Source organism: Zootoca vivipara, chromosome 9 (assembly GCF_963506605.1).
Source record: "Zootoca vivipara chromosome 9, rZooViv1.1, whole genome shotgun sequence".
In the NCBI taxonomy this organism is placed as follows: domain Eukaryota; kingdom Metazoa; phylum Chordata; class Lepidosauria; order Squamata; family Lacertidae; genus Zootoca; species Zootoca vivipara.
In genome coordinates, this window is record NC_083284.1 from 76,160,428 (window position 1) to 76,177,846 (window position 17,419).

General features: G+C 45.9%; 1 protein-coding gene across 2 annotated transcripts; it reads right to left on the reverse strand.

Moving 5' to 3' along the window:
- Window positions 1–5,519: 5,519 nt before the first annotated feature.
- On the reverse strand, window positions 5,520–16,908 carry CHRNA3 (cholinergic receptor nicotinic alpha 3 subunit). Of its 2 annotated transcripts, XM_060279095.1 has the most exons (6): window positions 16,852–16,908; window positions 15,859–15,903; window positions 14,025–14,134; window positions 8,569–9,321; window positions 8,307–8,370; window positions 5,520–6,298 (listed from the first exon to the last, which is right to left on the reverse strand). In XM_060279095.1, exons 1-6 carry the CDS (start codon window positions 16,891–16,893, stop codon window positions 6,170–6,172), a joined length of 1,143 nt encoding a protein of 380 aa, XP_060135078.1. In that variant the 5' UTR covers window positions 16,894–16,908; the 3' UTR covers window positions 5,520–6,169. The 2 variants fall into 2 exon arrangements, with proteins under 2 accessions (XP_060135078.1, XP_060135077.1); XM_060279094.1 differs by having other exon boundaries at window positions 8,307–9,321.
- Window positions 16,909–17,419: the final 511 nt, after the last annotated feature.

Below are 17,419 nucleotides of genomic sequence, written 5' to 3' on the forward strand. Positions count from 1 at the left end.
CTTCTCTGGACAGGGTGGAAAGCCCAACCGTCTTCCAACAGCTTTGCTTTTGAAGCATCACATCGGAATTCTCTGGCGTCTCCAGGGACACCGGAACCCAGGCATTGTGACACACATGGCTGCAAATCCCAGGCAACCAAATGGGGATCCTTCAATTTGTGGGTCAAAGTAAACCTCTCCAGCGGTCTGTTTAATTTTGGCCCACAAGGCCATTTTCCCACCGTCACACTCACCTGGTCCATGGGAGATGATGAATTGGGCAGGAGTTTTGGATCCCTCTTCAGTTAGCTGCATAGATTCAGTATCCGATCACTGTGTTCTTTCTCCAACTCCACTGATTCCCTCATAGATTTTGGGGCATTTGGGGATAGCACTCCACTGGTTTCTCTTCCTCGGCCTTCATTGGTTCATTAGTTGAAATGTCAATTTGCTCAGAGCTCCCCACTCCACCCCCTTTTAAATCCTTCCCCCCCCTGGATGCGAAAGGACAGAAGGGGGGGGGGGCTATCTCAACAAGAAGTCCCATTCCTTCCAAATGGAAGCAAAACAACCACCCCAGTTCCAAGGCTTCCTGTGCATACTGGTGGAACCAAAGCCTTTTGCTTCCACCCCTGGCAATCCCCCAGAATGGCTCCTTTATGCCCTCACTGCTAGGTGGGCAGCCAGAGCAAGAGGCCCTCTACCTTCAAGAGAGGGTCTCCATAGCAGGTGTCCCTCTTTGCAGGTCAACGTCCCTCTCCTGATAGGCTGGAGGAAGCAGATGCTTCCTATTTTAAGGCCTGCCCTATTCTTCCAACTGTAAATTGTTCTAACTTATTTCAAGGCTGCGTTTTTATATTGTTGTAACCTCCCCTCGGACTGCGTGGTGAAGGAAATAAATTTAACAAAGCTTGCCAAAATATACAAGTCAAAATCCATTCTTTGTTGGAAATGTAAGGAGGCAGAGGGTATTGTGATGCACTCATGGTGGGGCTGCAGAAGAGTTAAAAATTTGGGGGGTTGCATTCATGAGGAATTGAAAAAGATGCTCAATATCTCTATAGGGAAAACCCCCAGAGGCTTTTCCGTGTGCTGCTCTGGTTTTGCCAGAAGCGGCTTAGTCATGCTGGCCACATGACCCGGAAGCTGCCTGCGGACAAACGCCGGTGCCCTCGGCCAGTAAAGCGAGATGAGTGCCGCAAACCCAGATTTGTCTGCGACTGGACTTAACGGTCCGGGGTTTTAGTAACATCTGAAACATGTTTATATCTGACTTAAATTCTCTGTTGTATAATACATTTTTACTATGCAATGAAGGGTTAATTAAGCATTCTTAATTTATTAAGAACCCTACACAGCATATGTTTTTATACACTCTCATTCCTTTGTCACCCTTTGCTTCTCTCATAGTAATTTGTTTGCTTTTTGTGTAAACAGTTGACATTATTTGTTCTTAGCAGGGAAGTCATTTCATGTTGCAGAGGGACGCAGGTGGCACTGTGGTCTAAACTGCTGAGCCTCTTGGGCTTGCTGATCGGAAGGTCAGCGGTTCGAATCCACACAACAGGTGAGCTCCCATTGCTCTGTCCCAGCTTCTGCCAACCTAGCAGTTCAAAAGCATACCAGTACAAGTAGATAAATAGGTACCACTGCGGTGGGAAGATAAACAGCGTTTCCGTGCCAGAAGCGGTTTAGTCATGCTGGCCACATGACCCCAGCTCCCTTGGTCTGAAGCGAGATGAGCACCACACCCCATAGTTGCCTTTGACTGGACATAACTGTCCAGGGGTCCTTTATCTTTTATCTATTTTACCATTTCATATTCATTTTCATTTCATGCTCAGCCTCTCTGAATCAGGAAGTTCAAAGCTGGACCCAGATTTCATATTGTTTATTCTGTTTTCAACAGGTTGGGCACTGCTTTCCTTTGGGGTGAAGACAGAGAAAAAGTAGATGTTGAGCAGTTCCACCTTTTCTCTATCACCCAGTAGCATTTATCCCTCTTCTCCACGCAGAGGGCCTTCCACTTGCTTTTTGTTCCTCTTGCTTTGAAAGTAGCCGAAGAAACCTTTCAAAATTATTTTTAACTTCTCTTGCAAGCCTGAGCTCATTCTAAGCCAGGCATCCCCAAACTTGGCCCTCCAGATGTTTTGGGATTACAACTCCCATCATCCCTAGCTAACAGGACCAGTGGCCAGGGATAATGGGCATTGTAGTCCCAAAACATATGGAGGGCTGAGTTTGGGGATGTCTGTTCTAAGCTTCAGTCCACCTGACCTCTCTGCAAAATCTTCCTTCACAATTTCCCCTTTCTTCCATTTCTTCTACTTTCCCTTCTCATCTCATCTGCAAGCTGAGCCACACTGGTTTCTTTAGACGCATCCCACTTTTCTTTCTTGTTGGAATTGTCTGTCTTTTTGCCTTCAGTATTTCACCTTTAAGAAACTCCCTCCCATCTTGGACACCCTTCTCTTTGAGTATTTCTGAGCATGGGAATTTCACTTTTTGAAATGGACCTTCTTAAAGTCTAGAGTACATGTCTGACTACGCTCAGCTTTCCCTGCCTCTGTATCATGAAACCCAAGAGGACATGATCACTTCCTTCCAAGATTCCCAGTACTTCCATTTCGTCAATCAGTTCCTCCCCGTTGGTGAGGACAAGGTCCAAGATAGATGATCCCATTGTTGCTTTTCCTACCTTCTGGGAGATGAAATTGTCAGTGAAGCAATGGAGGAATTTGTGGGATCTTACATTCTTGGCAGAGTTTGAGTTTCAACAGATATTGGGGAAGTTGACTCTAATCTGTTCCAGAAAGGCATCCAAGTCTTCAGTCTGGCTTGGAGGTGTATCAGACATCCACAGTAACATCACTGTAGTTTCTCTCTCCTATGATTTCTACCCATATACTCTCAATCTGCCTTCCATGCCCCAGGTCACAAGTGCACACATCCTTTACATATAATGTTACTCCTCCCTTCCTGTTTGGTCTATTCCTTTTGAACAGGTTATATCCCTCAGTTTCTACATTCCAGTCATGAATCTCATCCCACCAGGTTTCAGTAAAGCCTATTAGGTCATATTTGCCATCCATCATTAAGAACTCAGATTCGCCTTGTTTCCCATACTCTGTTCATTAATATAGAGTGAACTGCTTCCATCTTGTAGTTTCCTGGCCCTTAGCAGGTTTTTGGAGCCCCTCAAGTTTCCTGTGCATCAGTGATGCCATTATCCCCAGTACCAGGTATTCCCCGTCATCTGTAATGCAGGCATTCTCTCTCCCCCCCCTCCCCCCTTACACAGGGGTTATGTTCCTGGCCCCTGTGCACATAAACAAAAATTACGCCAGTGGGGAGCACCCTTTAAATGCCCTCTCTGCTGCTCTATCTCCAATCCATATCAAAAACACTGTATCCAAACATAATCACAACTAGAATTGAAGCTCTGTGGCTGGCAGGAGGCTGGAGGACTGGAGAGAATGAGGCTGCAATTATTTTTAACTTCTCTTGCAAGTCTGAGCTCATTCTAAGCCAGGCATTCTCAAACTTGGCCCTCCAGATGTTTTGGGATTACAACTCCCATCATCCCTAGCTAACAGGACCAGTGGCCAGGGATGAAGGGCATTGTAGTCCTAAAACATCTGGAGGGCTGAGTTTGGGGAAGCCTGTTCTGAGCTTCAGTCTACCTGACCTCTCTGCAAGATCGTCCTTCACAAAATATGGGATTTCAAAAGAATGGCTTTGAAAGACCCTGAGTATTTTCATTATTGGTGAATGAAGTTTATTTTATAATATATGAAGTAAAATGTACATGCCATGATTCTATTCCATCTGTTCTCTTTACAACACTGTATCCAGTGGTGAATTACATTCCGTTAGAGGCGCTCCAAAGCAAGCCAGGGGGACACATTCCCAGTCTTGGTTCCACTGGTGATTCCCATAGGTAGCTTGGATCAGAAGGTCCTTTGCAGTTGAGATGACATCTATAGCTACTTTTTGCCAATACCCATCAAAACAGTTCTCTGCTCTGTGCAGATAGTCCAAACCCTACCTGCAAACTGCAGATCTGTTCCCTCTAATACCAGCCATTACTAAACTCGGGACTTGTGCCCACTTCCACTTGTCCTGTGTCTAGAAAGCATGCGTTCGAGCAGTTTTGCATTTGCCCTGCTGCTTTCACCTGGGAAGCCCCACCGTTTTCCGCTGAATCGGGACAAACGGAAATTTGTGAAAAACCAAAGTACTGTATCTTCTTTTTTCCAGTTCAGCGGCAAAGCATAAATGTTTTCCCAGGGAAAAGCAAGGCAAACAGAGATGTGGAAGAGGTCTTGATGTGTCTGCAACGTTTTAGGTCTGAGGTGATGGAAAAGCCTTTCAGGTGCTAGCTGACTAATCTGCCATCTTGCCTAAACATAATCCCTCTTTGCACACATCTTATGCTACGTAGCAGGATTTGTTGCTGTGATTTGCCAGATGAATGTAAAAACAGCAACAGCTAAGAACAGGGGAATTGCCTTGTTCCATCTTGTACAGCTAGGCATCCCCGTGAAGCTCACAGGCAAGGCATCATGGAGATGGCTGCCCCCTGTTCTGGTCAGCAAAGGTATGCTGCCCCTGAATAGTAAGACCTTCATTTTATCAATGGCTAATAGCCACTGAAGAAGAAGAGAAGAAGAGTTTGGATTTGATATCCCGCTTTATCACTACCCTAAGGAGTCTCCAAGCGGCTAACATTCTCCTTTCCCTCCCCCCCCTACAACAAACACTCTGTGAGGTGAGTGGGGCTGAGAGACTTCAAAGAAGTGTGGCTAGCACAAGGTCACCCAGCAGCTGCATGTGGAGGAGCGGAGACTCGAACCCGGTTCCCCAGATTAGGAGTCTACCGCTCTTAACCACTACACCACACTGGCTCTCCTCTGGGTGTCCTCAGTTTGCTTGACGTGGCTATTTTCATTTTGCAATGCCTGAACTCAATGGTGTGCGAGTAAGAAAAGCAAGTCCAACTGAAAGTGCATATAGATTTGTCATCTATAACCAATGACCTCTTTTCTGATGAGTCCCTCTAAGGAAGAGAGTAACTTCCTTTCCCTGACACTTCAATGGCTAAAGAGCTTGTTTCTAGGCCCAAGCGAAAGTCGGCTGCATAACTCATGTCATTCATGGCTTGCCATGTTCTAATTCAGGGGTAGGCAACCCAAGGCCCGGGGGCCGGATGCGGCCCAATCGCCTTCTAAAACAGACCCGCGGACGGTCCGGGAATCAGTGTGTTTTTACATGAGTAGAATGTGTGCTTTTATTTAAAATGCACCTCGGGGTTATTTGTGGGGCATAGGAATTCATTCATATATTTTTTTCCCAAAATATAGTCCAGCCCACGGCTGAAAAAGCTTGCTGACCCCTGTTCTAATTGGTCAAGTGACCTGAAGTTGTGAATGCTTGACTTGGGAAATGAAAGGAGTTTCGGTAGGTTTAAAAATAAACAAACAAGATAGGTGCAATCCATTTGCTTTTCCTCATTTGCTGGAGAGCTCAGAAGTCACAGGGACTATATCTTAGTGAATGACTTCCTGCCTGGTGTTTTGCTCTTTTTATTGGCTTCCCTATAGATGTGTGTATCATACCTTATGGCCAGGACTTCCATAAATTAGCTGTGTGTTACTTGAAGAAATCCTTCCTTTTTGAGTTGAGGAATTGATTTCATAGTCACCTAGTATCCCAGTGAATTTAGAGAGGAGGACTTCACTTTTGACACACCACCAATGATATGGCTAGAGTTGTTGCAGTGATCCACATTGTTAAGCTACTGCAATATTTTTGGTTGGCTTAGGGCAGTAGAACACACTTTTTCCACTTGTGTAAGAGCATTACTTTGAGGCTCTTTACACCCACTCATTAGAACCCTCTTACTCATATGTATTGAAATTTCATTTTCTTCTAGGAATGAATATAAGAAGAAAACTGGCAGTCTTCCTAGAAATTAAAATTCTCCAGTCTTATACAGTACTTCATAACAGTGTTACACAAATCATTAGTGTTTTTACATTTAAATGGAAGGTGGCTGAATCTAGCCTAATGTTTAAGTATCTTTACTCCACTACTGAAAGACACAGGAATAAGTACTTTAACATAAAGAGAGAGCAGGTAAGACGTTTGGACAGCAAACAGGAAATAGATTTTTACAGGGGAGTATTGCCTATACTTCATCTCTAACCATTAGCGGTTGCAAGAATAGTCCCGCTGTTCCCAGAATGCACACAAGAATAAATACCCACAGGAAAATGCGATCAATGACCATGGCGACGTATTTCCAGTCATCTTGTGTCTGGAAAATAAAAATATGGTTTTTTAATCAATTGAGGTATAACTTTTATAAACCTATTGTGGTGGTATGAAAGTTCCATACAGTATTTGTGATTTGATATCACAAAATCAACCATGTGAAGGAGCTCCATGGCTGGACTGGTATTGCAGTGTCAAAGTTTCCTCACCAGGACCACCAGCCTGGGAAGGTTCAGAAAAAAGCAGTCAAAATGTTCAGGGGGACGGGGAGGACGGGACCGCCTTATGAAAAAAGGCAGCGTGGGAAAAGCTGAGTAAAAGGCAACATGATGGAAGTGTTTCAAGTATGTGTGACATGGAGGAAGGAGGCAGAGAATGTTTTCTACCTCACAACACTCAAACTTAACATCTAACAAAGCTGAATGTTGGAAGCAAGGGCGTACCCACCACGGGGCAAGTTAGGGCAGCTGCCCTACTCTAGAAGCAGGGCTGGTGGGCAGAGGCGGAGCACAGCCCGGCGGAGAGTGAGTTCGCCATTCCCGCCGCGCCACACCCTCCCTCCAGCTCCCCGGCGCGCCCTCAGGCAAGGCCAAGCGCGGCGGGGAACCAGGGAGCGCGGCGCGGTGGGCGGGAACGCCGAACTCGCGCTCCGCTGGGCTGGGCTCCGCCTCCGCCCACCAGCCCTGCTTCTAGGGAGGGGCACTACCCGGCGGAGCGCGAGTTCGCCGTTCCCGCCCGCCGCGCTGCGCCCTCCCTCCAGCTCCCCATTGCGCCCTCTGGCAAGGCCAAGCGCGGCGGGGAACCAGAGAGCGCGGTGCGGCAGGCGGGAACGCTGAACTCGCGCTCCGCTGGGCTGGGCTCCGCCTCCGCCCACCAGCCCTGCTTCTAGGGAGGGGCACAGCCCGGCGGAGCGCGAGTTCGCCGTTCCCGCCCACTTTGTGGCCTCTCCCCTTCCGTGCCTTGGCCCCTCCCCTTGCCCCCCCCTAGTTTTGATCCTGGGTACGCCCATGGTTGGAAGATGAACTTCTGCTCCCGCAAGAGGCAGTGAAGGCCACCAACCTAGAAGATTAGACAAATTCATGGGGGAGAGATAGGGCTATTGATGGCTTTTAGCCAGGATGGCTGTGCTCTGAATACCAGTTGCTGGAAACCACAGGAGGGGAGGGGGCTCTTGTGTTGGGGTCCTGCTTGCAGGTTTCCTAGAAGCCTCTGGTCAGCCACTGTGAGAACAGGATAGTGGACTAGATGGGCTTGATCCAGCAAGCTCTTCCTATGTCCTTACTGTAAGTAATACACAGTACAGTGGTCCCTCGACTTACGAATTACTCGACATCCGTAGGTTTTGACTTACGGGACAAATGGCCGCACGCTTACGAATTTTTCTACATCCGAACGGAAACTGTTGGCGGCTTTAAATGTGGTTTTTTTGACTTAGGAATTTTTCCGAATATTTTCTTCCTATGGGAAGCCGCGTTTCGACTTCCAAACTTTTCGACCTAGGAATGTGCATTCAGAACGGATTAAGTTCGTAAGTCGAGAGATCACTGTAAGTAGTATTACTTACTACTACAATGATGAGCTGTTATCCACGAATTTGTCATCCAAGTCAGTACGTCTTCTTGTCGTGAACTCCGTGTGTGGTGGACTGAGTTGCAAGTGATAGGGAAGCCCAGAATCTGAAGTGGTGAGGAGCCCTGGTCTGACAGAGGAAACAGTACTGGGCTAGGTGAACAAATAGTTTGACCTGGTACAAGATAGGTCTCTCTGGTTCCTCACCCCTGCAGTCTGATGTTTTGTTCCCTGGGTACACAGGTTTATTGCCCTGCTCTGCACCATGACTTGGGAACCTTTCACCTGACAGATGCTAATGGACTATGACTCCCACCATCCCTGACCACTGGTCGTGCTAGCTAGGGATGATGGCAGTTGTAGTCCAGCAACATCTGGGGACCCAAGGTTGAGAAAGGCTGATCTGGAGGGTCAAAGGTTCCCTAGCCCTGATTTAAAGTGTGGTGCATGTAGCTTGAATAATTAATAAAGTTTGCCCATACCTCCTTGGCTTCATTTTGCATTCTCATATTTTCTGCAATGTATTTAATGCTCTCGATTGCATCTCTCATTTCTGGTGATACTACCAAAGACGAAAGCAGAGCGTCTACAGATTCAGAACTGGAGCTCTGGATCAGGTTGCTGTTCACCTTGACGTATTTTATATGTTGGTGTTGGTAGCAAACGCAGGTTGTTTCTTGGCACGGGAGGCCGTCTTTGTAGCACCTGGTCTCTGTGCCGCCAAAGCAGTCCAAGTGAGAGAGCTCCGTGTTGTAAGACGGCTTTGAGTCCTGGCCACCGTCATCTGATTCACTGGTGGGCCTGGTCATGAACATGATCCTGGGGAGAAAGTTCAAGAAGATGGTTTTCACCCATTCAGGCATGGTGTGTGTCCTTGGCGTCCTGTAGTGTACATTGAGCACAAACACTGTAATGACTATGGAGAGAGTGACAAATATCATGGTGAAGAGGAGGTACTCCCCAATCAGTGGAATCACTAGAGAGGTCGAAGGAATGGTCTCTGTTATCACCAGCAGGAAAACAGTCAAGGACAAAAGGACTGAGATGCACAGTGTCACTTTCTCACCGCAGTCAGAAGGCAGATAAAACACCAACACGGTTAAGAAGGAGATCAAGAGGCACGGGATGATCATATTGATGGTGTAAAATAAGGGCAGCCGCCTGATATAAAGGGAATAGGTGATATCTGGATACACGGCTTCACAGCAGTTGTATTTGATGTCATGTTTGTAGCCTGGTGCCTTAATGATGGCCCACTCTCCACTCTCCCAATAGTCCTTGAGGTTCATAGTGGAGCCAACGAGAACCAAGTCGATCTCGGCTTTGTCGTAGGACCAGGAGCCAAACTTCATGGTGCAGTTCTGGTAGTCAAATGGAAAGTATGTCACGTCGATTTTACATGAGCTCTTAAAAATAGCTGGTGGCATCCAAGTCACATTCCCGGTGTAATTCAACAATGCTTTGGTTTTGTCGTCCACCTGGAAGTCTCCAACAGCACTAGGGGGTGGGGGGTGGGGGAAGCAACAGAGTCAAAAGTTGTGTTCTCCACATTGTCACATCACTTTGAATTCCTTTTTTAAAAAATGGCCTCATGAAAATTCAGCAGCATTTTAGTGTGAATTTCTCCTAATAGACACATTTTTGCAAAGCAATTTCCTCTAATCTAATGCATTTTTTGAGTGTTATATTCACCAATGAATTTTAACACACACTTCACCCTAGCGTGGGCATTTTTGCACCCCTCATTTGGCTGGAGAACTACCGGTATATTGCAAAATTTGGATAATTTTTAATGTTGAAAGTTGGCTGTGTTTCAGCTCTCACGTTGTTTCAGACATTATTCAACTGCATTGCATTTACACCCCCACCCCACCCTCTGGAACTGTGTTCCTCCCGTTGCATACAGTGTCTTCAGACTCTTGTTGGAACTGAAGCAGGGGGCCAAAGGTCGCCCCTCTCCCTGCATGCAACATCCCCGATCCTGCAGCGATTTACCTTTCAAAAACACAATACAGTGAATTGCTTGAACATAATTAGCATCATATCTATCAGATGTTTGGGAAATGCTGCCCTGGAGGGATGGCTGTTCTGTACAGCCTCTTTCTCGATGCCTCCTAACATATATTGATGGGATTCAATTAGTGCCCCAGTGTAGCAATTATTGTTCTTTTATGGGAAGCTAGCAGATTAGAAATGTAATGCTACTTCTGCCATACTCTATTCAAAGTTCATTACACATTTCATTTATTCAGTTCAGTAGAAGATACCATGTTAGAGAAACAATGGAAGGGAAAGGGAGGCACTGGGATTCATCTACAGCAGGGATCAGGAAAGTTTTTGTGGCTTGGGCCGGTTCAAGGTCCTGCAGACACTGCAGTGGGTGCAAACACTATTTCCGTTGTGGAGGAGACAAGCGCAGCTTCCCATTGGCTGCAGGAGCTTCCTGCAGCCAATGGGAAGCTGGGCAGCGTTGCGGAAGGCGGTCCCTGCTCTGCTCTGCATTGATTTAGCACGGCACACAGGAGCCGATCGAGTGGGTGGCGGGGGTCCGTGGACTGGTTAAATGACCCCATGGGCTGCTTGTGGCCCATGGGCCGTAGGATGCCGACCCCTGATTTACAGGAATCATAGAGTTGGAAGGGATCCCAATAGAGTCAAGCCCCCTCCAATACTGGAATTAAAACTAAAGCAACCATGACAGATGACCATCCAACCTCTGTATGTCTGGACTGCTTAGGTTGTGCCAGTCCATAACACAGACACACTACTGAGACAAGAAAGTCTGATGTGGATTGGATTTGTCCAATGTAAGAAGAAAAAGCTAGCAAGGGAGTGGATTCAGATGATCACTTTGCTGCTCCTGATTTTGACTTTTGCAGGTAGCCTGTAGTGAACCCCATCTAGTGGCCCTTGTGTGATTGTGACTTAGGTGAGTCAGATATCCTGCTCTATGGTCCCTGGAAAGTCTGATGATCCCTGGGATGTGTGAAATGGTAAGAAATTGCAAGGGGGGCCAGGGTGCTGCTGCACAAAATTACTTCATGAAGGAGAAAAGGTGATGCCAAGGCTTGGTCTGTAAACCTTGCCTGATGAGGAATGGTTGAGAGAGTTGGGAACGTTTAGCCTGGAGAAGATGAGAATGAGGAATATGATAGCCATCTTCAAACATCTACAAGGCTGTTGCTTAGAAGAGGGAGCAAGCTTGTTTTCTGCTTCTCTGGAGGAGGAGGAGTGCTGTTATATGTCAGGGATGTGTATACCTGTGAAGAGATCCAGGATTTCTTTCTTGTAGTTTGAATCCATTGCTCTGTGTCCGCAAGCAGCAGAAAACCTTTCTCTGTCTTCTATATGACATCCTTTTATATATTTGAACATGGCTATCATATCACCCCTTAACCTTCTCTTCTCCAGGCTAAACATACCCAGCTCCCTAAGCCGTTCCTCATAAGGCATCGTTTCCAGGCCTTTGACCATTTTGGCCTCCTCTGGACACGTTCCAGCTTGTCACTATCCTTCTTGAACTGTGGTGCCCAGAAGTGGACACAGTACTCCAGGTGAGGTCTGACCAGAGCAGAATACAGTGGTACTGTTACTTCCCTTGATCTAGATCAGGCATCCCCAAACTGCGGCCCTTCAGATGTTTTGGCCTACAACTCCCATGGTCCCTAGCTAAGAGGACCAGTGGTCAGGGATGTAGTCCAAAACATCTGGAGGGCCGAAGTTTGGGGATGCCTGATCTAGATGCTATACTCCTATTGATGCAGCCCAGAATTGCATTGGCTTTTTTAGCTGCTGCATCACACTGTTGACTCATGTCAAGTTTGTAGTCTACCAAGACTCCTAGATCCTGTTCACATGTACTGCTCTCAAGCCAGGTGTCTCCCATCCTGTATTTGTGCCTTTCATTTTTTAAAAAACTTCAAAGCCATATTGAGAGTATTGGGTCAAAATTAAGAGAGAGAAAAATAACAGTGATCTCATTGTGGGAGTTTACTATAGATCCCCAAGCCAAATTGAGGACACAGATGAAGCCTTCCTGGAACAGTTGACTGTGGCGGAATAGTGCCTGATGATGATTCCGGTTCATCATGGGTTAACCTATAACTCCCATAATAGGCAGGTGTTCCCTGGTAGGCGGAGCTAGACAGCGTTCTAAATGGAGGGGGAACAACCTTCTAAATGGAGGGGGAACAACCGTTGAACAGATTCCTCACTGGCCTTGCAGACAATTTCATTGCCCAGAAAGTGGGAGAAGCAACAAGAGGATCAGCCATTTTAGATCTGATCCTAACCAATAGTGATGACCTGGTTAGTGGGGTAGAAGTGGCAGGATCATTAGGTGGGCGTGACCATGCTCTTCTGGAGTTTATTATCCAGCGGAAAGAAGCAACCAAGCATACTAAGACTCAAATTCTAGACTTTAAGAAAGCCGACTTCAGAAAATTTAGGGAAACGCTGGGTGAGATCCCATGGACAGAAATACTAAAAGGGAAGGGAGTTCATGATGGTTGGGAGTTTGTTAAAAGGGAGATATTAAAAGCACAACTTCAGGCAATACCAATGAGACGGAAACATGGAAGGTGCCTAAAGAAGCCAGGGGGCTATCTAAAGAACTTTTAACTGAGTTAAGATTTAAAAGGGATATGTACAAAAAATGGAAAAAGGGGGAAACCACCAGAGAGGAATTCAAACAAATAGCCAGCACGTGTAGAAACAAAGTCAGAAAAGCTAAAGCACAGAATGAACTCAGGCTTGCTAGAGAGGTTAAAAGGAACAAAAAAGGGCTTTTATGGGTGTGTCCGTAGCAAAAGGAAGAACAAGGAAACAGTGGGGTCACAGTTCAAGAAGGATACTGACAAGCTGGAACATGTCCAGAAGAGGGCAACCAAAATGGTCAAAGGCCTGGAAACAATGCCTTATGAGGGACGGCTTAGGGAGCTGGGTATGTTTAGCCTGGAGAAGAGAAGGTTAAGAGATGATATGATAGCCATGTTCAAATATATAAAAGGATGCCATATAGAGGAGGGAGAAAGGTTGTTTTCTGCTGCTCCAGAGAAGCGGACACGGAGCAATGGATTCAAGCTACAAGAAAGAAGATTCCACCTAAACATTAGGAAGAACTTCCTGACAGTAAGAGCTGTTTGACAGTGGAATTTGCTGCCAAGGAGTGTGGTGGAGTCTCCTCCTTTGGAGGTCTTTAAGCGGAGGCTTGACGGCCATCTGTCAGGAATGCTTTGATGGTGTTTCCTGCTTGGTAGGGGGTTGGACTGGATGGCCCTTGTGGTCTCTTCCAACTCTATGATTCTATGGAGGTTAGGACCCAAACCACTTGATTCAACTGACAGGAGAGTCCAACTAAACATTAGGAGGAACTTTGGGAGGTTGAGGGCTGTTCCACAGTGGAGCAGATTCCCTTGGAAGGTGGTGGACTCTCCTTCCTTGGAGGTGTATAAGCAGAGGTCAGATGGCAATCTGTCCTGGATGCTTTAGTTGAGATTCCTGCGCTGCAAGCGGTTGCACTAGATCAGGCATGTCCAACAGGTAGATCGTGCTCTACCGGTAGATCACTGGATGTCTGTGGTAGATCACCGGTAGATCAGTGGCTTCCCCCAAAGAAGCTAAAAAACTTTGGCTCCCCTAAAAAAAGCTCAACATCTTTGCCCTGCACCCCTAAAATGACCTGAACCACCAGAAACAGGGCTTTCCTTCTTAAAAAAAAGCTCAACAACTTTGACCTGAACCCCCCCAAAATGGGGTAGATCACTGCCAGTTTTTAACTCTGTGAGTAGATCGCAGTCTCTTGGAAGTTGCCCACCCCTGGACTAGATGACTCTTGGGGTCCCTTCCAACTCTGTAGTTCTATGGTTTTATGTTTATGGATGCATTCACTCTACAGAGAAATAGGATGAGCAGGTGTATGTGGGGATTCGTTCCTTTCCAAATGAGCATTTAACAAGGAGAGTGCTGTGCCTTGGGATAAGAACCTGTGTTTTGATTGTGGATGCTCTTGGGTCTCTGGTTATGTGGGTCTTGGGCAACAAGCCACTCTTAGATGATGGCGAATTACAACTCCATCCACCCAGTGGTCTTGCTGGTGGGACTCAGCTTCCATACCATGGATTTTACCACACCTTTGGAAAGGGAAAGATGCTAAAACATAAAGTAAACTTTTAAGAATAGACCAGATTGTATAATCTTACTTGTTATATAGCACAATATCTGGCTTCCAGATCTTCTGCGATGGCACTCGAATACACTGAACACCTCCATACTTCTCTGGATTCCATTTCAGTTTGTAATCATTCCATATCTAATCAATGAAGAAGAAAAATGAAGCGGCATTTTAGAATTTCCCCGCAACTTCCTATTATACCTTATTCATTCATTCATTCATTTAGAGTGCTTATGTGTCTCAATGCAACTTATAGAATAAAACCAGAAATAAAAAGAAATGTGAAAATCAAATGTAAAAACAACACTAAAATTAGACCCAGTGCTTGCTTGCTTGCTTGCTTGCTTGCTCTATCTATCTATCTATCTATCTATCTATCTATCTATCTATCTATCTATCTATCATCTATCTATCTATCTATCTATCTATCTACATACCGTATCTATCATCTATCTATGGGAACCATAGTTTATCCCTTGCAGAGCTATGGTTCCCAACACCCTTATCATACTACAGTTCTCAGGATGCTTGCTTTGAGGGAAGCCATGTTCTTTAAATGTGGTGTGAATGCATGCTTTCTTTTCCTCCTACACAAACACACCCAACATTCCATCCCTGATAAGCATTGGGAATGGCTTTTTGTACACCTGCAAACCTCACAATCCCCTCCCCCCAAGCCTGCTGTTAATTCCCCCTTCTTAATTTCTTAGAATCATAGAGTTGGAAGAGACCACAAGGGCCATCCAGTCCAACCCCCTGCCAAGTAGGAAACACCAGGGCTTCTTAGGGCTGCCCAAGAAAAGCATTCGCAGGGTAAACATCAGAAATCTAAGGAATGATGGGTCACCTTGAGTGATCAAAAGCCCCACATTTTTCAGTGGCTGGCTAAATATGCCTGATAATGCAGGGTTGCCATATGTATGGAATTTCCTGGACATTGCTGAGATTTGGCTGTCAGAAACGGAAATTGCTTAAATGTCTGGGAAAATCTGGGTGCATGGCGACCCATGTCGGAAGTGTAGATTTTGGTGAATTTTCTTAAAAGTAGATGGTTACAGGTAGGTAGCCGTGTTGGTCTGGGTCGAAGTAAAATAAAAAAATTCCTTCAGTAGCACCTTAAAGACCAACTAAGTTTTTATTTTGGTATGAGCTTTTGTGTGCATGCACACTTCTTCAGATACAGTGAAATGGGAGACCTTCCATAATTAGATCTTCCATAATTTTTTAAGAAAAAGCTCAATGACTCTTGTGTTTGGATTTTCATTTTTTGAAATACGGCAGATAATGTTATAAAGCATTGTAAAATGGGGATCTATAGTTTAGGATTTGCTCTCCCTTTTCTGTTTTCTCAAAGGGAAGGGCACCCAATGAGATCTCTGAATTCCTCACACCATTTCTGTGGGATTTCTTCATTCCCCAGGATGCTGCTGTTATGATTTACTTAATGCCAACAAGACAGAAAACCACTAGGGGTCAGAAGAGCATAAAAGGTGTTTTCTATTTCTGACTCAGGCTGTAGCCTTGGGGGGGGGGGGTTCCTCCTTCAATGGGTGAGACCCAGAGGTCTCATACTGATGAGCAGGCAAGGAATCCCTTTCTGCCCTGCTGCACTTCATATCTCTTCCCTTTCCCCAGCTATCCCCCCCCCCCAAAGAGGGCACTAAGCTACAATTTTCAGCACCCTTAGCAAACTACAGTTCCCTGGTTTCTTTGGGGGAAGCTATGTGCTTTAAATGGTATGTATGCAATCTACATATATAACTGAAAATACTTCCAATGTTTTTTGGTTTTTTTCACAAAAATCATTAAGGGTTCCTTCTGTGGTAAGGGCAGGGTTTTTTGGGGGGGGGGGGGTTACTTACATGTCTCAGCCACAAATTAGTCTCCATAATCTGGTTCACTTCATCCTGGGAAAAGAAAAGTCATAGCTGGGTTTGAAACCCCTCATCCAAGTCTCTAGGGATCGAGAGCGTGGTTCAGCTCTTTTTCTTGGCCTGGCTGGAGGGGGGGGGGGAATGGCACAGGTGGGTTCCTTTACTTTCAGGTCAGTTATTGCTATGGCCATTATTATTAATAATAATCCACTCTTCACCCCAAGGCAGGTTGAAACATTAAAACACAACATTAAAAGCATTTTTTAAAAAACAAAACAAAAACCTTACAGCCATAAAAATAAGGTGGATCCTAAAAACATAGACCTTAAGTGTCAAAAGCAAGGGTAAAGAAGAAGCTGTACAGTGAAGGCACCAGGCGGGGCATACACAGCTTAGGGGCCACCATGGAGAAGACCCTCCACCCCCCAAAATAACCCTGAGGGGGATGAAACTACCAGGAGGGTCCCCTCTGCTGATCCCAGTACCTGAGGGTTTATAGGGGAGGAGGAGGCTTTCAGGTATTTGGTGCCTGAGTTGTTTAGGGCTTTGTGCACCTTGAAAAGGGCTCAAAAATGAAGCGGCATCCAGTGCAGCTGCTCCAAAATAGGTTATATCAGATGATCTTGAGTGGCAACCTGACACACATGGATTATTTCAGTAACTGAACTGGGACAAAAAAAAACAGCCTTTGGTCCAGCTTTTCCGAACCCAGCGCCCTCTGGATGGTTTATTTATTTCATTTGTTACTGCCTCTTCCCATTTCACCCCCTCAATGTCCCTTGTGAAGTACGTAAGACTGAGATAGGGTGATAGGCCCAAAGTCACCCGATGAGCTTCATGGCCAAGATGGGGATTTGAACCTGGGTCTTCCAGGTTCCAGAACTCTAACCACTATACCACACTGGCTCCCAGTCTGCCCGTCAGTTGTAAAAGTCTGAAAACAGTGGGAAAGCCTCAAGGCTTCTCTCGCAGTCTACTCACCACCTTTACGAGTTGCGACAGAGACACCTCGAACCAAATCATGACCGGGTCAGACACATTCTCCACAGGCCTGATGATGTTGTTGTAATTGGCAAATAGCTCATTGTAGAGTCGGTGTTCAGCTTCGGAACAATGGCAACCTAAAAAAAGGGCAGGGTTGGAGCACGCACACCCCTCACAACATTTTGGCCTGGATTTCTGAAACATTCTTGGCTCGGTCAGAGTAGGGCTGCCATACGTCTGGAATTTCTAGGACAGAGCTGGGGTTCACCCATCAAAAATAGCATCTGGGCGGAATTTTCAAAAATCGGTTAAAAATGTCCGGGGAAACCCAGGCCTATGGCAGCCCATATTGGAAGTGTTGATTTTGGGGCAGGTTTCCTAAGAAACGGCTTCAAAACTTCATTTTTTGAAATATGGCAACCCTAGCAGAGTCCTTCCCATAATATACTACAGAACCTTAAGAAGATAAGAACCCCCTGGGACCCTCTCTAGTCCAGGATCCTGTTCTCATAGTGGCCAACCAGATTCCAAGCAGGATTCAGGCCCAAGAGCCCCCACATCTCCT